Below are 16688 nucleotides of genomic sequence, written 5' to 3'. Positions count from 1 at the left end.
CACATACACATGCACATGCACGCATGCACTTGCACACATGAGGCTTAATAGTGAAGGAAAACTAGGAATAGTAAGCGTGTTAATGGACTTTATTGTTCTAGGGGAGTTTATCCATTGTAAGGGGCTGAAGAGGTGGCTTAGCAGTTAAGATCACGTACTCTTCTTGTGGAGGACCCAGGTTTGGTTCCCAGCACTCAGTTCACAACTGCCTGTAATTCATCTCTGGACTCGGCACCAGCACTTACATGTGCATGCTGATACACAGACACATCACTCATATGTGTTTAAAAATAATAAATCAAGTCTGTAAACAAGAATATGTGCTTTAAACTGCCTATTTGAAATCACACAGAAATAATTTCCAGGTGAGACAGAACAGGAAAGAGAAAGTGGTAAGCGCGTGGCGGCAGCATTGCTGCGGCAGAAGCAGTGCCATTTAGCACTCCATGTCTGCTGAGCTGTGAGCAAGAGTGGGGCCTGGATCCGAAGGGTCGGTGGCTCAGGGACTTACGGCTAGCCAGGCCAGTGTTCTCACTTTGCCTTGGGCAGCTTCTACTTGACATGTGCTTGTAACTATCCAGTCATAGCTGGATAAGAAACCCTAAATGTGTAAATTGTACCTAAAGCTTAAAGACTTGATTGTAACTTTTTTTTTTTCAAGTTAAACATTTGCATCAGGGGATAGAAAACGTCTATTAGAATCACATCTGTAAGGCTCTGAGCATGACAGTCCTGTTTGTTCTTACCTTATGTATTGTCCCTTTATCTGTGGTTTAGTAAGATAAGATGCAGTTAACATTTGGGAAGTTTTTTTTTTAATGCAAATAATATTAGAAATGCAACACTGACATTCTATCAATGTCAAAGGTGTATAGACTTCAGAAATAAAATTTGAGGCAAGTAACCAGGTTCTGTTTTGTTTGTTTGCTTATTTTATAGGAATCTTTTCAAACAATAAAATGGGTGAGAAGAAAAACGCTACAGTAAAGACAAATAAGGTTTGTTGAAATAAAGAAATACTTTTTTCTTAGATAATAACATTTTTAGTTATTTAGTGCTTGAAGTGCAAACCCATACTTGAAAGCAGTTTTGTTTCTGCTTTCACTAACAACTTTTTATATTTTTAGGTTCGAAGATCAAATCAATGTACAGATCCTTGTATCGGACATTGCATGTCCAGTTTGTTTTCATGCGGCAGCCATGCGGGACCTCAAACCTATAGAGCTTACTGGTTAGTATTTTCAGCCTTACACTTGTGTTTTAATCATAATTAAACTTTTGGTAGAAATTTCTACTGGTGAGATTCTAGTGATGAGAACTAATTTTTGTTGTTGTTTCTGTTGGAAAACAAACGAGTTTCAGCAAAGAGAAAACTTGTTATTTGGTGAGTCAGTCTGTGGTCTACAATGCCTGCCTATGGCAGTGAGCTTTGTATCACTAGTAAAATGCTGAGTATAATTTTAATATATGCTGGAGAAACAAGGTATTTGTGAAATTGTAAGAGTAGTACCTATTAAATACCTAGTAGTACCTATTAAAATAGACCTATTTTAGAACTGATTCTTTCCTCTTTGGACACATAGTGATTTACAGATAGATGTTGACTGTATACTTGTGTGATTTACATATTGAGGTTTTAAAATCACACAGACTTAACTGAACCAACAAAGTAGAACAGAATGGTGATATTTTAGGGCTTGACAGAGTACTCAAGAAAAGCTAAGCTAAATCTAATTTTGGTTAAGATAACCACACCCCTTCTTATTTTCTTATTTTGTACTAAAGTCCGATATGATTGTTTTGAGTAAGAATTTCTCTCACCAGTTGGAGTTAATGACTGAATAGAAAGTTATCTGAATACCTCTTTGATCAACTGTCCACAATGGAGCACTGATGTAGTCTGGCAGTGCAGCAGGTCACCTTGGGCTATGTAGAAAGTTTGAGACCATTTTACAAGGCAGACAACATCTTGCCACTTAATACAGAATTCTAATCATTCTTTGTAATAAGCATTTAAATACAATTTTGTTTTGTAATGTAAAAAGTCTGCTTATTGTAGGGAGATGCTTATTTTGAAAGTGTTTATAATGCTGGGTGTAGAAAATACTGCTATTTCATAACTCAGTTTTTACTCTACACTTGTTAATTGTTGGAATTCTAATGAAAGTTTAATTTTTTTTTTTTTTTAGTACAGAATCTGTAGAAGTCAGTGAAATCAGTGCATTGATTAGGCAAAAACGACAGGAATTGGAGTTGTCATGGTTTCCTAATACATTACCTGGAATTGGAAGGTAAAAATTGTTCACTAAAATTTATATGCTAATATAAATACAAAAGTGTCATTAAATTCTTAAGTATTACATTCCATATTTGATAGGTATCTTCTTAAGATGTTTCTTATACAGGTATAAATTAGTATAAATTAAAAGTATATAAAATCTGGGGCTGGAGAGATGTCTCAGAGGTTAAGAGCACTGGCTGTTCTTCCAGAGGTCCTGAGTTCAATTCCCAGCAACCACATGGTGGCTCACAGCCGTCTGTATTTAGATCCGGTATCCTCTTCTGGCCTGCAGTCCTACATGCTGTATACATAATAAATAAATAAATCTTTAAAAAAAAAAAGTATATAAAATAAAAAGTATGAATTAAACCTTGGTGTTAGAAATGCCTAATGAAGATTATGTATGTGCTAGCTGCTGAAGCATTATTTCTGTGTTTTCATTTTCAAGCATACTCTTCTAAATAATGGTTTTATCAAGTGCCTCTTGTGTCCTGGCCTTCCGACTTTCTAAAATCCAGTCCTTTTTAATAGTCTTAAGGCTGGTGCAGTGCCAAATGCACACTACTGACTCAAGCTGCTACCTACATCCATGTAATAAGATTTTATTTGTCACTATGATAAAGTTCTGTATCTAATGCCTTGTCTAGAAATTATAGGAAATAAATAAAAATAAAATTATGAAGTCCAGATACTTACAGTTCGAACAATTTCCTTACAGTTAAACAAGTTGTATATTCTTTTCCCAATGTATTTCTCGAGAATCTCACCTGATACTGACTGAAATGGTCTTTTGTTAGGAGACTTAAATTTATTTAGAAAATGCTTGAGAAGTGGATTGGGCTTGAATGCAGAAAATCTTGGGGACTCTTAACTGGTCTATACCATTCCTGAGAACTTTGAAAAGATATTACTCTCAGTTTTAGAATTTTAAAATGTAAATGTAGCATAAAAATTTCTTCAGTAGGTGACCTGAGGGAGGGAGAAAGGTTCAGAAGAGTGGGAGGAGCTTATTGAGAAGATAGAAATGTTCTTTTTATGTATGAACATACATATTGGCTAAAAGTCATCAGCTTATATACTTAAAGGAGCTTGCATTTTATGTGAGTTCACCTTATAGTTGGTATTTTTTTATAGTAGTAGAAGAGAATAAAAGTTAAAATATTTTTTAAAGACCAAATTCTTTTGCTTTTTGAAGATGTATTATTATGTCTGTCTGTGTGTGTGTGTGTGTGTGTGTGTGTGTGTGTGTGTGTGTGTGTGTGTCTGTCCATGAGCAAGTGAGTACTTGTGTGGGTGCCTTTGGAGGTCGGGAGAGATTGGATCTCCTGGAGCTGGAGTCACAGGTTATCTTGTGAGCCACGAAGCATGCATGAGAGTCCTGAATGAGCAGCAAGTGCTCTTAGCCATTAAGCCATTGCTCCACACCCCCAAGCAGCATCTTGGTAAAATGTCTGATCACTTAAAAGAAGAAACAACTGTATTTTACATTACCTTCATCTTGTATGTATGTATCTATCTATCTATCTATCTATTTATTTTTTTTTTGGTTTTTCAAGACAGGGTTTCTCTGTGTAGCTTTGCGCCTTTCCTGGGACTCACTTGGTAGCCCAGGCTGGCCTCGAACTCACAGAGATCTGCCTGGCTCTGCCTCCCGAGTGCTGGGATTAAAGGCGTGCGCCACCAACGCCCGGCCGTTTGTTTTTAACACAAAAATATGCCCTTAAAAATTGGATTTTTTTGTTGTATTTCCTTTGCAAATTGTGACCATATTTGGGTAGTGAATAATCTTTATATGTTTAGTTATTTGGGTAAAACAATAAGCGCTGCATTTATTATTACTAATCTAATTTAGAGAATGTAGTAGTTTGGTTTTTTTTTTTTTGTTTTTTTTTTTGAGACAGGGTTTCTTTGTGTAGCTTTGCGCCTTTCCTGGAACTCACTTTGAAGACCAGGCTGGCCTCAAACTCACAGAGATCCGCCTGCCTCTGCCTCCCGCGTGCTGGGATTAAAGGCGTGTGCTACCACCCGGCAAGAATGTAGTAGTTTTTAATTCCTCACTCAGTGTTTAGACCACATAACTAAAGAAGTCTTTGCTTAAATTTTCAGAGTTGGTTTTGTACCTTGGAGTCCTGAGACAGAAGTCCTTCCCTTGATTGCCTCTGTGTTGCCAAGGACTATTTTCTCAGCAAGTACCATGTCATTAGAAAATTTTGGTAAAGTTTGTGAATTTATTTTTTGTTTTAAAAGTAGTTATTAGCTTCTTTTGCCTCCACAAACATGTGAGTGTTCATGATTTAGAATAATTAGTTGATTAGAGTAATTCTTGGCTATTTTGATAAATATTTGGGCAGTGTCTGGTTTGAAATCATTACGAGAGTGCAAGTGGACAACGGATTGTCATGCAGCCATCCAGAAGGAAGGAATCCCATCTAGTGTAGTGGGTAAACCTGCTGGTGGAGTGCATTATGCTGAGTGATAGAATCCAGGCACAAAATGACAGAAACGTAATGATACTCCTGTGCATTTGAGAGTAGCATGAAGTGCAGTGGCTTGAGGTTGAGAGTGGGATTGGCAGTGGTCAAAGAATATAAAATTTGAATAGGGAATAAGGGCAGTGGGTCTAGTGTATAAACAGTGATTCTATTATCAGCTTGGGAAATGCTGAGTGAATGTGAAATGTCCACACTACACACACAAAGATAACTATGGGGATGGTGTGTTATGTTAATTAGCTGGATTTTATCATTTCACAGTACGTACTTTATCATGTACTGGCAAATACATACAGCTACATGAATTAATTTAATTTTTGAACTAGAAAATCTGTTCTACATTTTTAAGACATGGAGAAACTCTTTGTTTAGGGTTCTAGTGTCTAAATCATGGCTCTTTAGAAATAACATCTGTGAATTCATTATGAACAAGTAGTCTTCATATTCATTCATGGGTAGCATTTCCTTGCCTAGAAAGTCAGTTCATAAATGGTTTGTACCTAGAACACACCTTCCTTTCCTCTATAAAGTTTTCTACCTCAAATCTGGCTGTACCCTTATTTTAGTAGCATTAAGAAAGTACTGATGACCAGCTGGATGTGATGTGGCACATGCCAGCTCTTGGGAGTTAGAGGTTGGAGGATTCAGGAGTTCAGGGTAATCCTTGACTACATAGTGAGTTTAAGGCTAACTTGGGATACAAGAGACTGTCTCAGTATTCACCCAATACTGATGAAACCAACTATTACTCATTTGTTAGTAGAGATACACTGAACAGTTTGATTCACAAACATACTATTTTTATTGTATTACAGGCACTTATTATTATTATCTGAAACTATTGTCAAATTCTGTCTTGAAACATTAAAATCCTCTTATTTTTCCACGTTGTCAGGTACTTCTCATAAGGGATGCGCATTAGCACACACCCAAGGAGGAGGAGAAAAGAAGCAAACTTCGGGCACATCCAGTACCAGAGGATCAAGACGAAAACCTGCAACATCTGTTCCTACAAGGAGGTCCACACGAAACACAAGAGCAGAGACAGTCAGCCAGCCCCAGAAGTCCCCAGTGTCAAATAATTCTGAGTGGGATACTCCAGGGAACAGTAATTCCTCTGTAAGTCTTTCCCCTCCAGCTGAATCAGAAACGCAGACAAGACAGGCTCCAAAACGGAAGGCCGTAAGGAGAGGACGAAAGCCACCTCCATTGAAAAAGAAACTTCGGAAGTCTGTCCCTCCCCCTGAAAAAACAACATCTAGTGATTCTGTAGAGGAAGAAACAGTGGACTCTGACACACCACCCATGGTGGAGAAAGAGCAGCAATCAGGAGTAGAAAGTAGTAGCATTTCTTCTGTTCTGACAGATGGGGAAAATCATTTGGTTAATTGCTTGAAAAGCTGCAGTGAAGAAACAGAAGAAAATGAACAAACCACCAATCATGAGCTAGAGGAAGAAGTAGAATTTTTATGTTCTGAATCTTGTAGTCAGGATCCTCCTGTGCTTGTTGGAGAGGATACAGGTGTAGAGGCTAAGGAGTTGTGTGTAGACCATGAGATTGCTACAGATACTCCTGTACAAGGAAGTGATCCGATAGAACATCAAGAGCAGGTGCCTGGAAGTTCAGAGTCAGAGGTCCTGGCACCTGTGTGTACAGAGAGTCCTCCTGATGGTGTTTGTACGTGTCCAGCCTCTGACATTGAAGGACCTCAGCCAGTGTCCAGTCCTCTGGGTGAAATATCTGAAAATACAGAGTCAGTGGTTAATGATGAAAAAATAGAGGAGAGTCTTGTAGTAGAAAGCAACGATTTGAAAGAGCCTTCAGTAAACATAGAAGCATCTGTAGAGAGCCCCAAATTGGAATCTTCTGAGGGTGAAATTGCACACACACTGGACAGACACTGTGTTGCCAGCTCAGACACCGAATTGCCTGAGCATGTTCAAACTGAAAATACAGAAATAATTCCAATACGTGACAGTTCAGAAAATGAAAGTTCTGGTGCTATTCAAGATTGTGAAGATAATTTATTGAAGCATAATCTTGATGACACCCAATTGGACAAATCTTTAGAGGAAAAGACAGAATCTCTGATTGAACATCCCCTACCTATAGAGTTACCTAACACAGAAGTTGAACAGAGTGAGAAACATTTTAGTGAAGATAATAATGAAACAGTACCTATGGAGTGCGATTCATTTTGTAGTGACCAGAATGAGTCTGAAATGGAATCAACTGTAAATACTGATTCTAAACAATTGAATGAAAATTCTGTGACCCCCAGTTCTGAAAATAAGCTGTCTTCTGATCCTACAATTGAGAAGGTTGAAACCGTAGCTCAACCACCTGAAAGCCTAGTGGATACAGCCCCAAAGCCTCGTACTCGGAGATCTAGATTTCATTCTCCATCTACAACTTGGTCTCCTAACAAAGACACTGCACAGGAAAAGAGGCGGGCTCAGTCTCCATCTCCAAAAAGAGAGACTGCAGTAGAAAGCAAGACTTCTCAGTCACCATCACCCAAGAGAGAGTCTGCCAGAGGACGGAGAAAATCTCGTTCTCTCTCACCAAAAAAGGACGTGACAAGAGAGCGGGGGCAGTCTCGGTCTCCAAAGAGAGAGAGTGCTCGGGAAGCCAAAAGATCGGAGTCAGTGTCCCCGAGAAGAGATGCTCCTAGAGAGAACCAGAGATCCCAATCCAGAGCAAAAGATTCTTCCTCAAGAGAAAAATCTAGGTCCCGGAGCAGAGAAAGAGAAAGTGATAGAGATGGGCAGAGGAGAGATCGAGATAGAGAGAGGAGAGCCAGAAGATGGTCAAGGTCTAGATCTCGCTCTCGATCACCATCAAGATTGAGAACAAAAAGTAAGAGTTCATCATTTGGACGAAATGAAAGAGACAGTTACTCTCCTCGGTGGAAGGAAAGATGGACAAATGATGGTTGGAGATGTCCTCGAGGAAATGACCGCTACCGAAGGAATGACTCAGAGAAACAGAGTGAAAACACAAGAAAAGAAAAAAATGACATCATTGCAGATGCTAATGATCCAAATTCCACAGATAAGCATAGAAATGACTGTCCCAGTTGGGTAACGGAAAAAATAAACTCTGGGCCAGATCCAAGGACCAGAAATCCTGAAAAGTTAAAAGATTCCCACTGGGAAGAAAATAGGAACGAAAATTCAGGGAATTCTTGGAGTAAAAACTTTGGCCCAGGCTGGATGTCCAGCCGTGGTCGAGGTGGCCGAGGGAAAGGTAATTACAGAGGTAATTTTGCCTACAGTGACCAGAATGAGAACAGGTGGCAAAGCCGTACACCCCTCTCAGGGAGTGACTCCTTCAAGTCTGTGGAGCAGCAGCCATCTAAGCGGAAAAATGAGCAAGATGTCTCTTTTGGTACGCCTGCAGACAGGTCGGGGTGGACATCTGCGTCCAGTTGGGCAGTAAGAAAGACTCTGCCAGCAGATGTACAGAACTATTACTCTCGGCGTGGGAGGAATTCTGCAGGTCCACAGTCTGGGTGGATGAGACAAGAGGAGGAAACACCTGAACCGGGTAACATTCTCTGCTTGTTCTTAATGTTTAACTTGAAGAAAGAGGCTATGAGAATACTAGCTTGAGTTGAAATGATCCTTAACACAGTAAATACTAAATTATATTGTTAAGCCAAAGTTATTATAAGTTACTTTTAATTATATAAATACATAGCAAATCAACATTTTTTATTTTATTATTATTTTTAAAGACAGGGTTTCACTGTGTAGCCTTGGCTGACCTGGAACTGACTGGAAGAGATCAGGCTGGTTTCACAGAGATCCACCTGCCTCTGCCTCCTGTGCTGGAATTAAAGCCATGTGCCAGCCGGGTGGTGGTGGCGGTGGTGGCGCACGCCTTTAATCCCAGCACTCGGGAGGCAGAGGCAGGCGGATCTCTGTGAGTTCGAGGCCAGCCTGGGCTACCAAGTGAGTTCCAGGAAAAGGCGCAAAGCTACACAGAGAAACCCTGTCTCGAAAAACAAAACAAAAAAAAACAAAACAAAAAGCCATGTGCCACCATGCCTGGCTAAATCAGTATTTCTTTAGCACCAAATTTCACCAAAGGCTGAAATATTTTATTTATTTCTCTTTTGAAATGTTGTATGTGTTGTTGGCTACATTAGAGGAGTTTGGAATGTTACTATACAAAATTTAACTGGTATTTCATTTATTTCCAAAAATAAAAAGTAGATATTCAGTTGTTGTAACTTCTATAATTTATGTGATTTTTTTTTTAAACTATTTGTTTGAATTAGTTATTCCTTTTTTTAAAGATAGTGTCTTTTTATGTATCCCTGGCTAAAATTTGGTAAGTATCACAGGGTGATCTCAAAACTCAGAGAGCTTGCATGCTGACATTGAAAAGTGTGAGCTACCACCCCTGGCTTTCTTTACTAACTTTGATACATGTTATGTGCACTTTGACTAGTAATTGTGAGCATTTTCTTTTGTTAGAAAGTGATCGTATATTATTTAGAAATGACAGGATAAATTACGTACCTTGTGGTTTTGTTGTACCGAGCCTATTCCTGTTTGCTTCTGTGTTTATAAGTGTAACATTTTTTTTTTTTTTACAAAGCCTTTTTTCTTTTGACAGATGCTAACTTAAAAGACCAAACAAACCAAGTTGATGGTTCTCAGCTACCTGTAAATATGATGCAGCCACACATGAACGTAATTCCACCCCCAATGAATGCACAGCATCAGCCTATGAATATCTTCCCGTACCCAGTGGGTGTTCATGCCCCTTTAATGAATATGCAGCGTAACCCATTCACCATGCACCCTCAGCTGCCCCTGCATCTCCACACAGGAGTGCCTCTCATGCAGGTAGCTGCCCCTGCCAGTGTACCTCAGGGACCGCCACCACCACCCCCTCCTCCACCATCCCAGCAGGTCAGCTATGTGGCTTCACAACCAGATGGAAAACAAGTACAGGTATGTTCTTAGTAGCTTGAGTTAAATCAACATTCAAACACTTAGCAAATCGGGTAAGAAAGGCTTCCTGGCAGTTAGGAACAGTGCTATATTTGGTTATATTTTTAATTTATTTTTTAATTATTCATCCTAATTTCTTTTCAGTATCCTTTGTTAATTCCCATTCCTATTCCCAGATGGGAAACTTGGCCAGGAACATACATTATAAAGTGCAAGCTATATGCATGCCATTATTTACATCCAAACATTTCTTTTTGTTGTTTGACTTGGTCAAATTAGTGAATTCAAATTAGGATCAGGTTTGAATTCACTTAAAAAAAAATCCCCTAAAATTTTAAAGACTTTTGGGAGCAAGGTAGTTGGGACCTAGTGAACACTTGTGGTAAGGCTTGTGCTTGCCGTCCTGCTGGGTAAACCTTGGACCAAGACGTTATCTGTTGCTATGTGCTTCCCTTTGATTTTGAGGTTACCGCGCTAAGAGACAAAGGCACAGATCCATGCAGACGTGGTGCTTGTTGCCCCTGTTCTTACTGACTCTATCTTACTGTTGTGTGTGTGAGTGTAGGTAGGATCCTGCCAGCGCAGTCTGTGGGTGTCAGGATCCTGTCCCAGGGCTCCCGGGGTTGGACTCTGGTCATCAGATTTGGGTGGCAAGCACTGTCACTTGCTGAGCCATCCCCACGGACATCATTTAAAAGACATTTGACATGCTTAAATAAAAGCTCTGTGTAAGAATATATTCACTTTCTTCAGCTGGCCCTTTATGTATACATTTCCTAAAATAAGTACTTCTCTTAAGAATAAGGTTGAGCTGGGCGGTGGTGGCGCATGCCTTTAATCCCAGCACTTGGGAGGCAGAGGCAGGCAGATCTTTGTGAGTTCGAGGCCAGCCTGGTCTACAGAGAGAGATCCAGGAAAAGCGCAAAGCTCCACAGAGAAGCCCTGTCTCGAAAAACAAAACAAAACAAAACAAAAAAAAAAGAAGAATAAGGTTGAATCACTTTGTCAGGTTTTGCTTTTGTTTCTTCGAGACAAGGTTTCTTTGTATAGCTCTGGCTGTCTTGGAACTCACTCTGTAGACCAGGCTGGCCTTGAACTCACAGAGATCCCTCTGCCTCCCGAGTGCTGGGATTGGAGGGGTGGGGGGTGCCACTACGCCTAGCTACTTTGTTTTTTAATGTTCCTGATATGTGGCATAAATATTTCTTTTGAGTACAGTACTCCGTTGACAGATGCTAACTCTTTAAAACAGGGCCTTCCCAGTGCTTCTCATGTAAGTAATAACATGGCTACACAAGTCTTGCCTGCTCCATCAGCAGCTCCAGGAAACACAGGATCAGTTCAGGGACCAAGTTCTGGTAATACTTCATCATCAAGTCACGTCCAAGCCTCTAATGCTGCTGTAAAATTGGCAGAAAGCAAAGTAAGTGTTCCAGTGGAAGCCAGCGCAGATAGCTCGAAGACAGACAAGGCAAGTTCAAGGTTGAGAGCAACCTGTACGCAATTCTGTATATAATAAAGATGATTTCATTAGAGGGAGGGGATTTATATTGGGAGTTACAAATTCTTATATTATCTGAAGGATGTGTCTAGATGATGTTGATGCTTGGTGGGTTACTGGTAATAACTGCATAGTCATTTTTAGAGATGTTTCATATATGTTAGTAAATATGTATTTTATGTCATACTTACATTTGAAAAGTTACAATGTTAAAGTGTATGTACTGTTTTCAATTTCATAAATTTCTAGACAGTTTTTCAGAGTAAGTTGGCAGGTAATAATTACACATTTTCTTTTCATCAGAAATTGCAAATTCAAGAGAAAGCGGCACAGGAGGTGAAATTGGCTATTAAGCCGTTTTACCAAAATAAAGACATCACCAAGGAAGAGTACAAGGAGATCGTGCGGAAAGCCGTGGACAAAGTAAGTGCGGCTGCAGCGTGGACTGTGTTAACCTCCTGCTGTAGTAAAGAACGCTCAGGTCTAGTTAATAAATGCTGGAGCCCGAGAGTTCTCCTCAGCTCCTTCCCTTTGAAGGGTCACATGGGTGTGCACATGGAGATAGGGTGCTCTCTCGTGTGTTCTCACAGTGCTGTCCATTTGGATTGAGTGTGAAAATTTCCCCTTTCTTTTAGGTTTGCCATAGTAAGAGTGGAGAAGTCAATTCTACTAAAGTGGCAAATCTGGTTAAAGCCTATGTAGACAAGTACAAATACTCACGGAAGGGGAGCCAGAAGAAAGCTCTGGAAGAACCCATGTCTACCGAGAAAAACATAGGCTGACATGGGGAGCGCTGTAAAGGACACTGTCGATTATCTGCCAAGTGCAATTCAACGTGTACGCAACTGTGATCGAAATCTGGTTTTGATAAAATTATTTTTTTTATTGTAGGATATAATGTTTTGTTCTAAATATAGCTGTGCACTGCAACTTCTATATCTAACCCCCAACCCCAATAAAACAAATTCAAGGGAAAATCAAGGGTGTAATGGAATGTGCGTTTTTATCAGGAATGTGTTCTAATGTGGATACTGAAAGATGTACAGCTTTTTAAGTGGAGTACGTGAATCAGAAACTTGTAGAGGCGCTGGTTTGGGAAGACATATCTATATATCTATGTATAATACATTTATTCTGTCAAGCTGAAAAGTGAAGTCTGATCTTTATGACCCCATCTAACTGTAGAAATTTAAACAATGTATTGCCACTAATATTTCTGATATGAATAGATTAACATACCAATTACAGGTCCCTAATGTATTTTTGAAGCACATGTCTGAGTCCATTGCTTAGATAGAAAGCAGATCATCACAAGTGAGACTTAGCCGCAAGCCTGCAGGTGCCCCTCGCCTGCTGTCACCAGAGCTGGCCACTGTGTGTGTGGCTTCTGCGCTCTTCTCTCCCCACCTAGAAAAACAATAGCAGTTGGATTTGCTAGATTACAGCTTTGCCAGATCAAAGCTTTGTTGAGTTTAGAAGACCAATTTGGGAGAAAGCTAGCTTTTTAAAAACTATGTTTCTTCATATACCTTCTGTCTATCTGTGATGGTCAGTTATTGATGTCAGCTGGAGAGTTGCTGCTAGGTAGTGACCTTTCTTTTCTGGGATTAAGAATACATGACCTACTTCTCTGGCTTCAAGTTGTCAACTGTCCAGTCCTAATGACGTTCTTGTCACACTTCAGAATTTCCCTAATGCTTACCGTGAAGGCAGTGTTACTTTGGTGATGGGTAGCCATGCTGCAGAATTAATTCCCGGTGGTATAACTTGTGTCTGACTGAGGAGAGAAAGCTTAAGGCAGGATAGTTTGTTAGGTTATCAGGGACTAGAGTTTTGTTTTTTGTTTTTTGTTTTTTAGAGCATTGAGATGTTAGTGTTTATGAAAGGTAAGTTCAGAGTGCTTCTGGCACTGCTATTTTCATTGGCATCTAGAAGGAAAAATTAATTCCATTTTAAACTTTGATCCCAGTTAGAGTTTTCAGGACATGAAATAGCTGAAAAGATGTCCAGTAGCGTGGTGATGATCCAGGTGAGTCCTCCCACTCACCCTAACGGGGGTGTCGCTCTGAGTGCAGGCTCCCCGGCTCTCAGTTCTGCAGAGTTTTGATGGGCAGGAGAGTGCTGAGAGCTTGGTCCCCTAGTGATCGCACTAGGGAGGTACTAAGCTTTGTTAGGTTATGATTATAGTCCTAAAATATCTCCAGACAGTGTTGATCTTCAGTTCTGCATTCCTGATGCAATATTTTACAGGTATTTTTAATTAAAGCTTGTGTTCGATTTTGATGGCAGAGGAAGTTTGGAGATAGTTTCAGATACCAGTAGCACACCAGATTCATCTCAGTTGAGGATCCCACGAACAGGGGTGTGAAATTCTGCTCCTCTGACATTTTGTGGCAGATTGCTTTCTGTGCTGATGAGTTAATGCATCCTGTCCTCTCCCTGCATTGTTTTCACTGACACCTGGAAAGTAAATGACATTTAACATTGTTTTATACAGTTTAGCCCCCACAAACAAGTTTTAAAATTTAGAAGAAAAAGTAGGTGTCTTATGTCTTTGGGAGAACTCCACTATTCTTGAAATTAGCAGATGGGCGTGTTTCATATCTGGTAGGGCACTGATTAGAGTGCTTCAGAATAGTTACTGAATGTTAACTATTCTAATATATTCTAATACTAGAATATATTCTAACTGGATTAAAATATAAACTTTTAAAGAATGAGTTAGAAAATGCATGCTTTGCGTTAAGAAATAGCATTGTTTTTACATTCTTGTTTTTTCTTTTCTTTTTTTCTTAAATTCACATTAGTTTTGCATGTATATGAATTTAACACAGTTTATGGAGTTGCAGGTTCCTCTTGATCATGACTCAGTATTGACTTGACCTTTGGAGCCTCGGGCCCTTCAACTTGCTGTTCACATTGATCCATGTTTCGGGCTGTAGAAAGGCCCAGTAGTAGTTACTCGTTATTTTAACATTCCAAAAGTTTTGTATTTGTTTGTTGCTCTTCTGGTAACGACCACCACATCTCCACAATCTGCCTTTACATGGCCATGGTGTGCACTGCTGACTGGTTACCCAGTCTGACTGTTCACCCAGTCAGACTGTTCACCCAGTCAGACTGTTCACCCAGTCAGACTGTTCACAGGCATCAGCACAGTGGGGCCCTGAGTCTGGAGACGGGCGGTGTGAGCTGCAGAACTGTCTGCCGGGACAACACTAACCAGCCAGGTTGTGGTCTGCAATAGATCCTAATACATTCTTTTGCTAAACAAAGTAGTGTCTTTAAAATTTTATTAAGTTTTCTGGGAAATGATGACTTTTATATCATTTAAACCATTTCCAAATGTGTTGAATTATTTCTTGGATTTTTACCAAAGTAATGAGTATCATGATTACATTAATATCCAGGCAATAAAGTCAGAGTTAGCTATAAGCATATATTTTAATAGTAGTTTTCCTAATTATATAATCACTTTAGGAAATTTAAAACATTTAATAATTTCTAAAGATAGAAGAGATTGGGAAACAAAGGAAAAATCATCTGTAATTCTGCCAAAGTTAATTTCTTTCAAGGCTGGCTACAATGCACATTGCTATGTTATAACCCATTCTTTTCAATTCATGTATTGAGAATATTCCATTTTAATAAAAATTAATTTGACAGCATGACTTTTGGTGACTGTATAATATTCTATTACACAGATGTACTCTTAAAACAGTCCCTTACTATTGTATATTTGTTTGCTTGATGTTCTGTTTTGCTTTTTGAGACAGGGTTTCAGCATGTAGTCCTGGCTAACCTTGAACTCACTTCTGTAGATCAGGCTGGCCTCACACGGACAGGTCCTGCCTCTTCCTCCTGAGTTCTAGGATTAAAGGTGTGTGCTTCTGTGCCCAGCTTAAGTTGTTTTTTACAAGTATAGAGAAGTAAATTAGTGGAGGGCAAAGTTTAACTAACTGAAAGATGTTTTTATCCAGGTGTAGGGCATGTAGCTTTGATTCTAGAATTTGGGAGGCAGAGGAAGGATGATTAGGAACTCAAGATCAGCAGCTGAGTTTGAGGCTAGCCTGGGTGACAAGACACTCTCAAAAGCATGTAAGACACAGAAACCCCAAAGATGTTAATAAAAAAATGTTTTTATAAATAAATATTTACACCGAAATCTTGGCATCGTTACATATGAATAATTTCTTGAAGATTAGTATTCAGTCATTTTTGCTAAAGATTCAAAAATTATAAATTTGTATAATTTTTGAAAATTTAATTACCACTAGCATGTCAAACTTGTTCACTTAAAAGTGATTGTTCTGTCTGTAGAGAGCCACCAGAAAAAAAATACTTCTTCCCATTGTCAAACTAGTTTTGTACGGCAAAGTGCGTCTCATGTCTCCCCTGGTGTGAGCACTGCTCTGAATTGCTCCGTGTCTGCCTCCTCACAGGGCAGAGATGTATCCCCCAGTCAGTATGTGCATCCAGCGTACTCTCTGTTAAAGCAGGGGAGGTCTTGACAGGGTTGGTTTCCAACTGTCTAGGGAGCAGCTGTGACTGACCGCTGGCCCTTCTTGTGTACTCAGGTGCATTGACTTTCGGGATATTCCAATCTTAAATTTGGATAATACATCCTCTGAGAGGAGTTTAGTTTATTTAACCTGTGTCCGTATTTACGTTCTTTTCTTTTTGTTCACCATGTGTATGCCTGATGCTCAGTGGAGACCAGAAGAGGTCATCAGATCCCCCCGGAACTGGAATTACAGATGATGGGTGCTGGGAACCCAACCCAGGTCCTCTGAAGGGAGCCAGTGCTCCTAACTGCTGAGCTGTCTCTCCAGTCCTGGTCGTCACCGCACAGCCACCTCCCATGTGGCAGGGTTCCCTTGCTGCTTCGCTTGTTGTCAGATTTGATCTTGGCACGTTCTGAAAGAGGAACAGCATACTTATTGACTTATCCTATGTCAGCCTGCAACATTCGTGTACCTCATTTAACTTATAAAGCCAGTTCTGGTCTTTCGATGAGAATTGAGGTGTATAAAGAGGAGCCATTATGTAAGTTCATGGTCACTTAGTGCTAGAGCTCAGATTTGTAGACATCGAAGTCTGCCTGACAGAATGTAAGGGACAGGAGGACTAGCTGAGGTGAAGCCAGGAATGTGGTAGAGGAGGACACAGCTCTGCACAGGTGAGTGTCGAGTGCTCCTAGCATGTCTAACTGCCCCTTCCCTTTAGTCCAGAGCTTTGAACATATGTGCTAGGTTGTCCTTTACCAACAAGCCACATCCAGGCCTTTTTTCTTTTCTTTATTTTTTTAACTTTTTAAATAATTCTTTTGGAAACGTGAAACATTCGATCTTACCGCCATGGGTTTGTTGTTGTTTTAAAAAGCTCTATCATTTCCTTAAAAAGTTTCTATGAGGTACTGGAGGGATGGCTCCAGCAGGTAAGATAG

At 39.8% G+C, this 16688-nt stretch overlaps 1 protein-coding gene across 4 annotated transcripts in view; it reads left to right on the top strand.

The window, feature by feature from the left end:
• The window catches only part of Scaf11 (SR-related CTD associated factor 11), a 50911-nt gene extending 36001 nt beyond the window's left edge, over positions 1–14910 (top strand). For 2 of the 4 annotated variants that reach the window (XM_076556674.1, XM_076556675.1), the window contains 9 exons: positions 940–998; positions 1128–1231; positions 2190–2291; positions 4388–4494; positions 5669–8323; positions 9401–9741; positions 10994–11212; positions 11546–11665; positions 11878–14910. In XM_076556674.1, coding sequence (XP_076412789.1) covers positions 940–998; positions 1128–1231; positions 2190–2291; positions 4388–4494; positions 5669–8323; positions 9401–9741; positions 10994–11212; positions 11546–11665; positions 11878–12024 — 3854 coding nt within the window. In that variant the 3' untranslated portion in view covers positions 12025–14910. The remainder of the gene's footprint in view (positions 1–939; positions 999–1127; positions 1232–2189; positions 2292–4387; positions 4495–5668; positions 8324–9400; positions 9742–10993; positions 11213–11545; positions 11666–11877) is intronic. The other 2 variants (XM_076556673.1, XM_076556676.1) reach the window with 2 other exon arrangements.
• Positions 14911–16688: the final 1778 nt, after the last annotated feature.

This window comes from Peromyscus maniculatus, chromosome 20 (assembly GCF_049852395.1).
Source record: "Peromyscus maniculatus bairdii isolate BWxNUB_F1_BW_parent chromosome 20, HU_Pman_BW_mat_3.1, whole genome shotgun sequence".
Taxonomy (NCBI): domain Eukaryota; kingdom Metazoa; phylum Chordata; class Mammalia; order Rodentia; family Cricetidae; genus Peromyscus; species Peromyscus maniculatus.
Note: the sequence above shows the minus strand (reverse complement) of the source record. Positions and strands in the feature narration are given on the sequence as shown.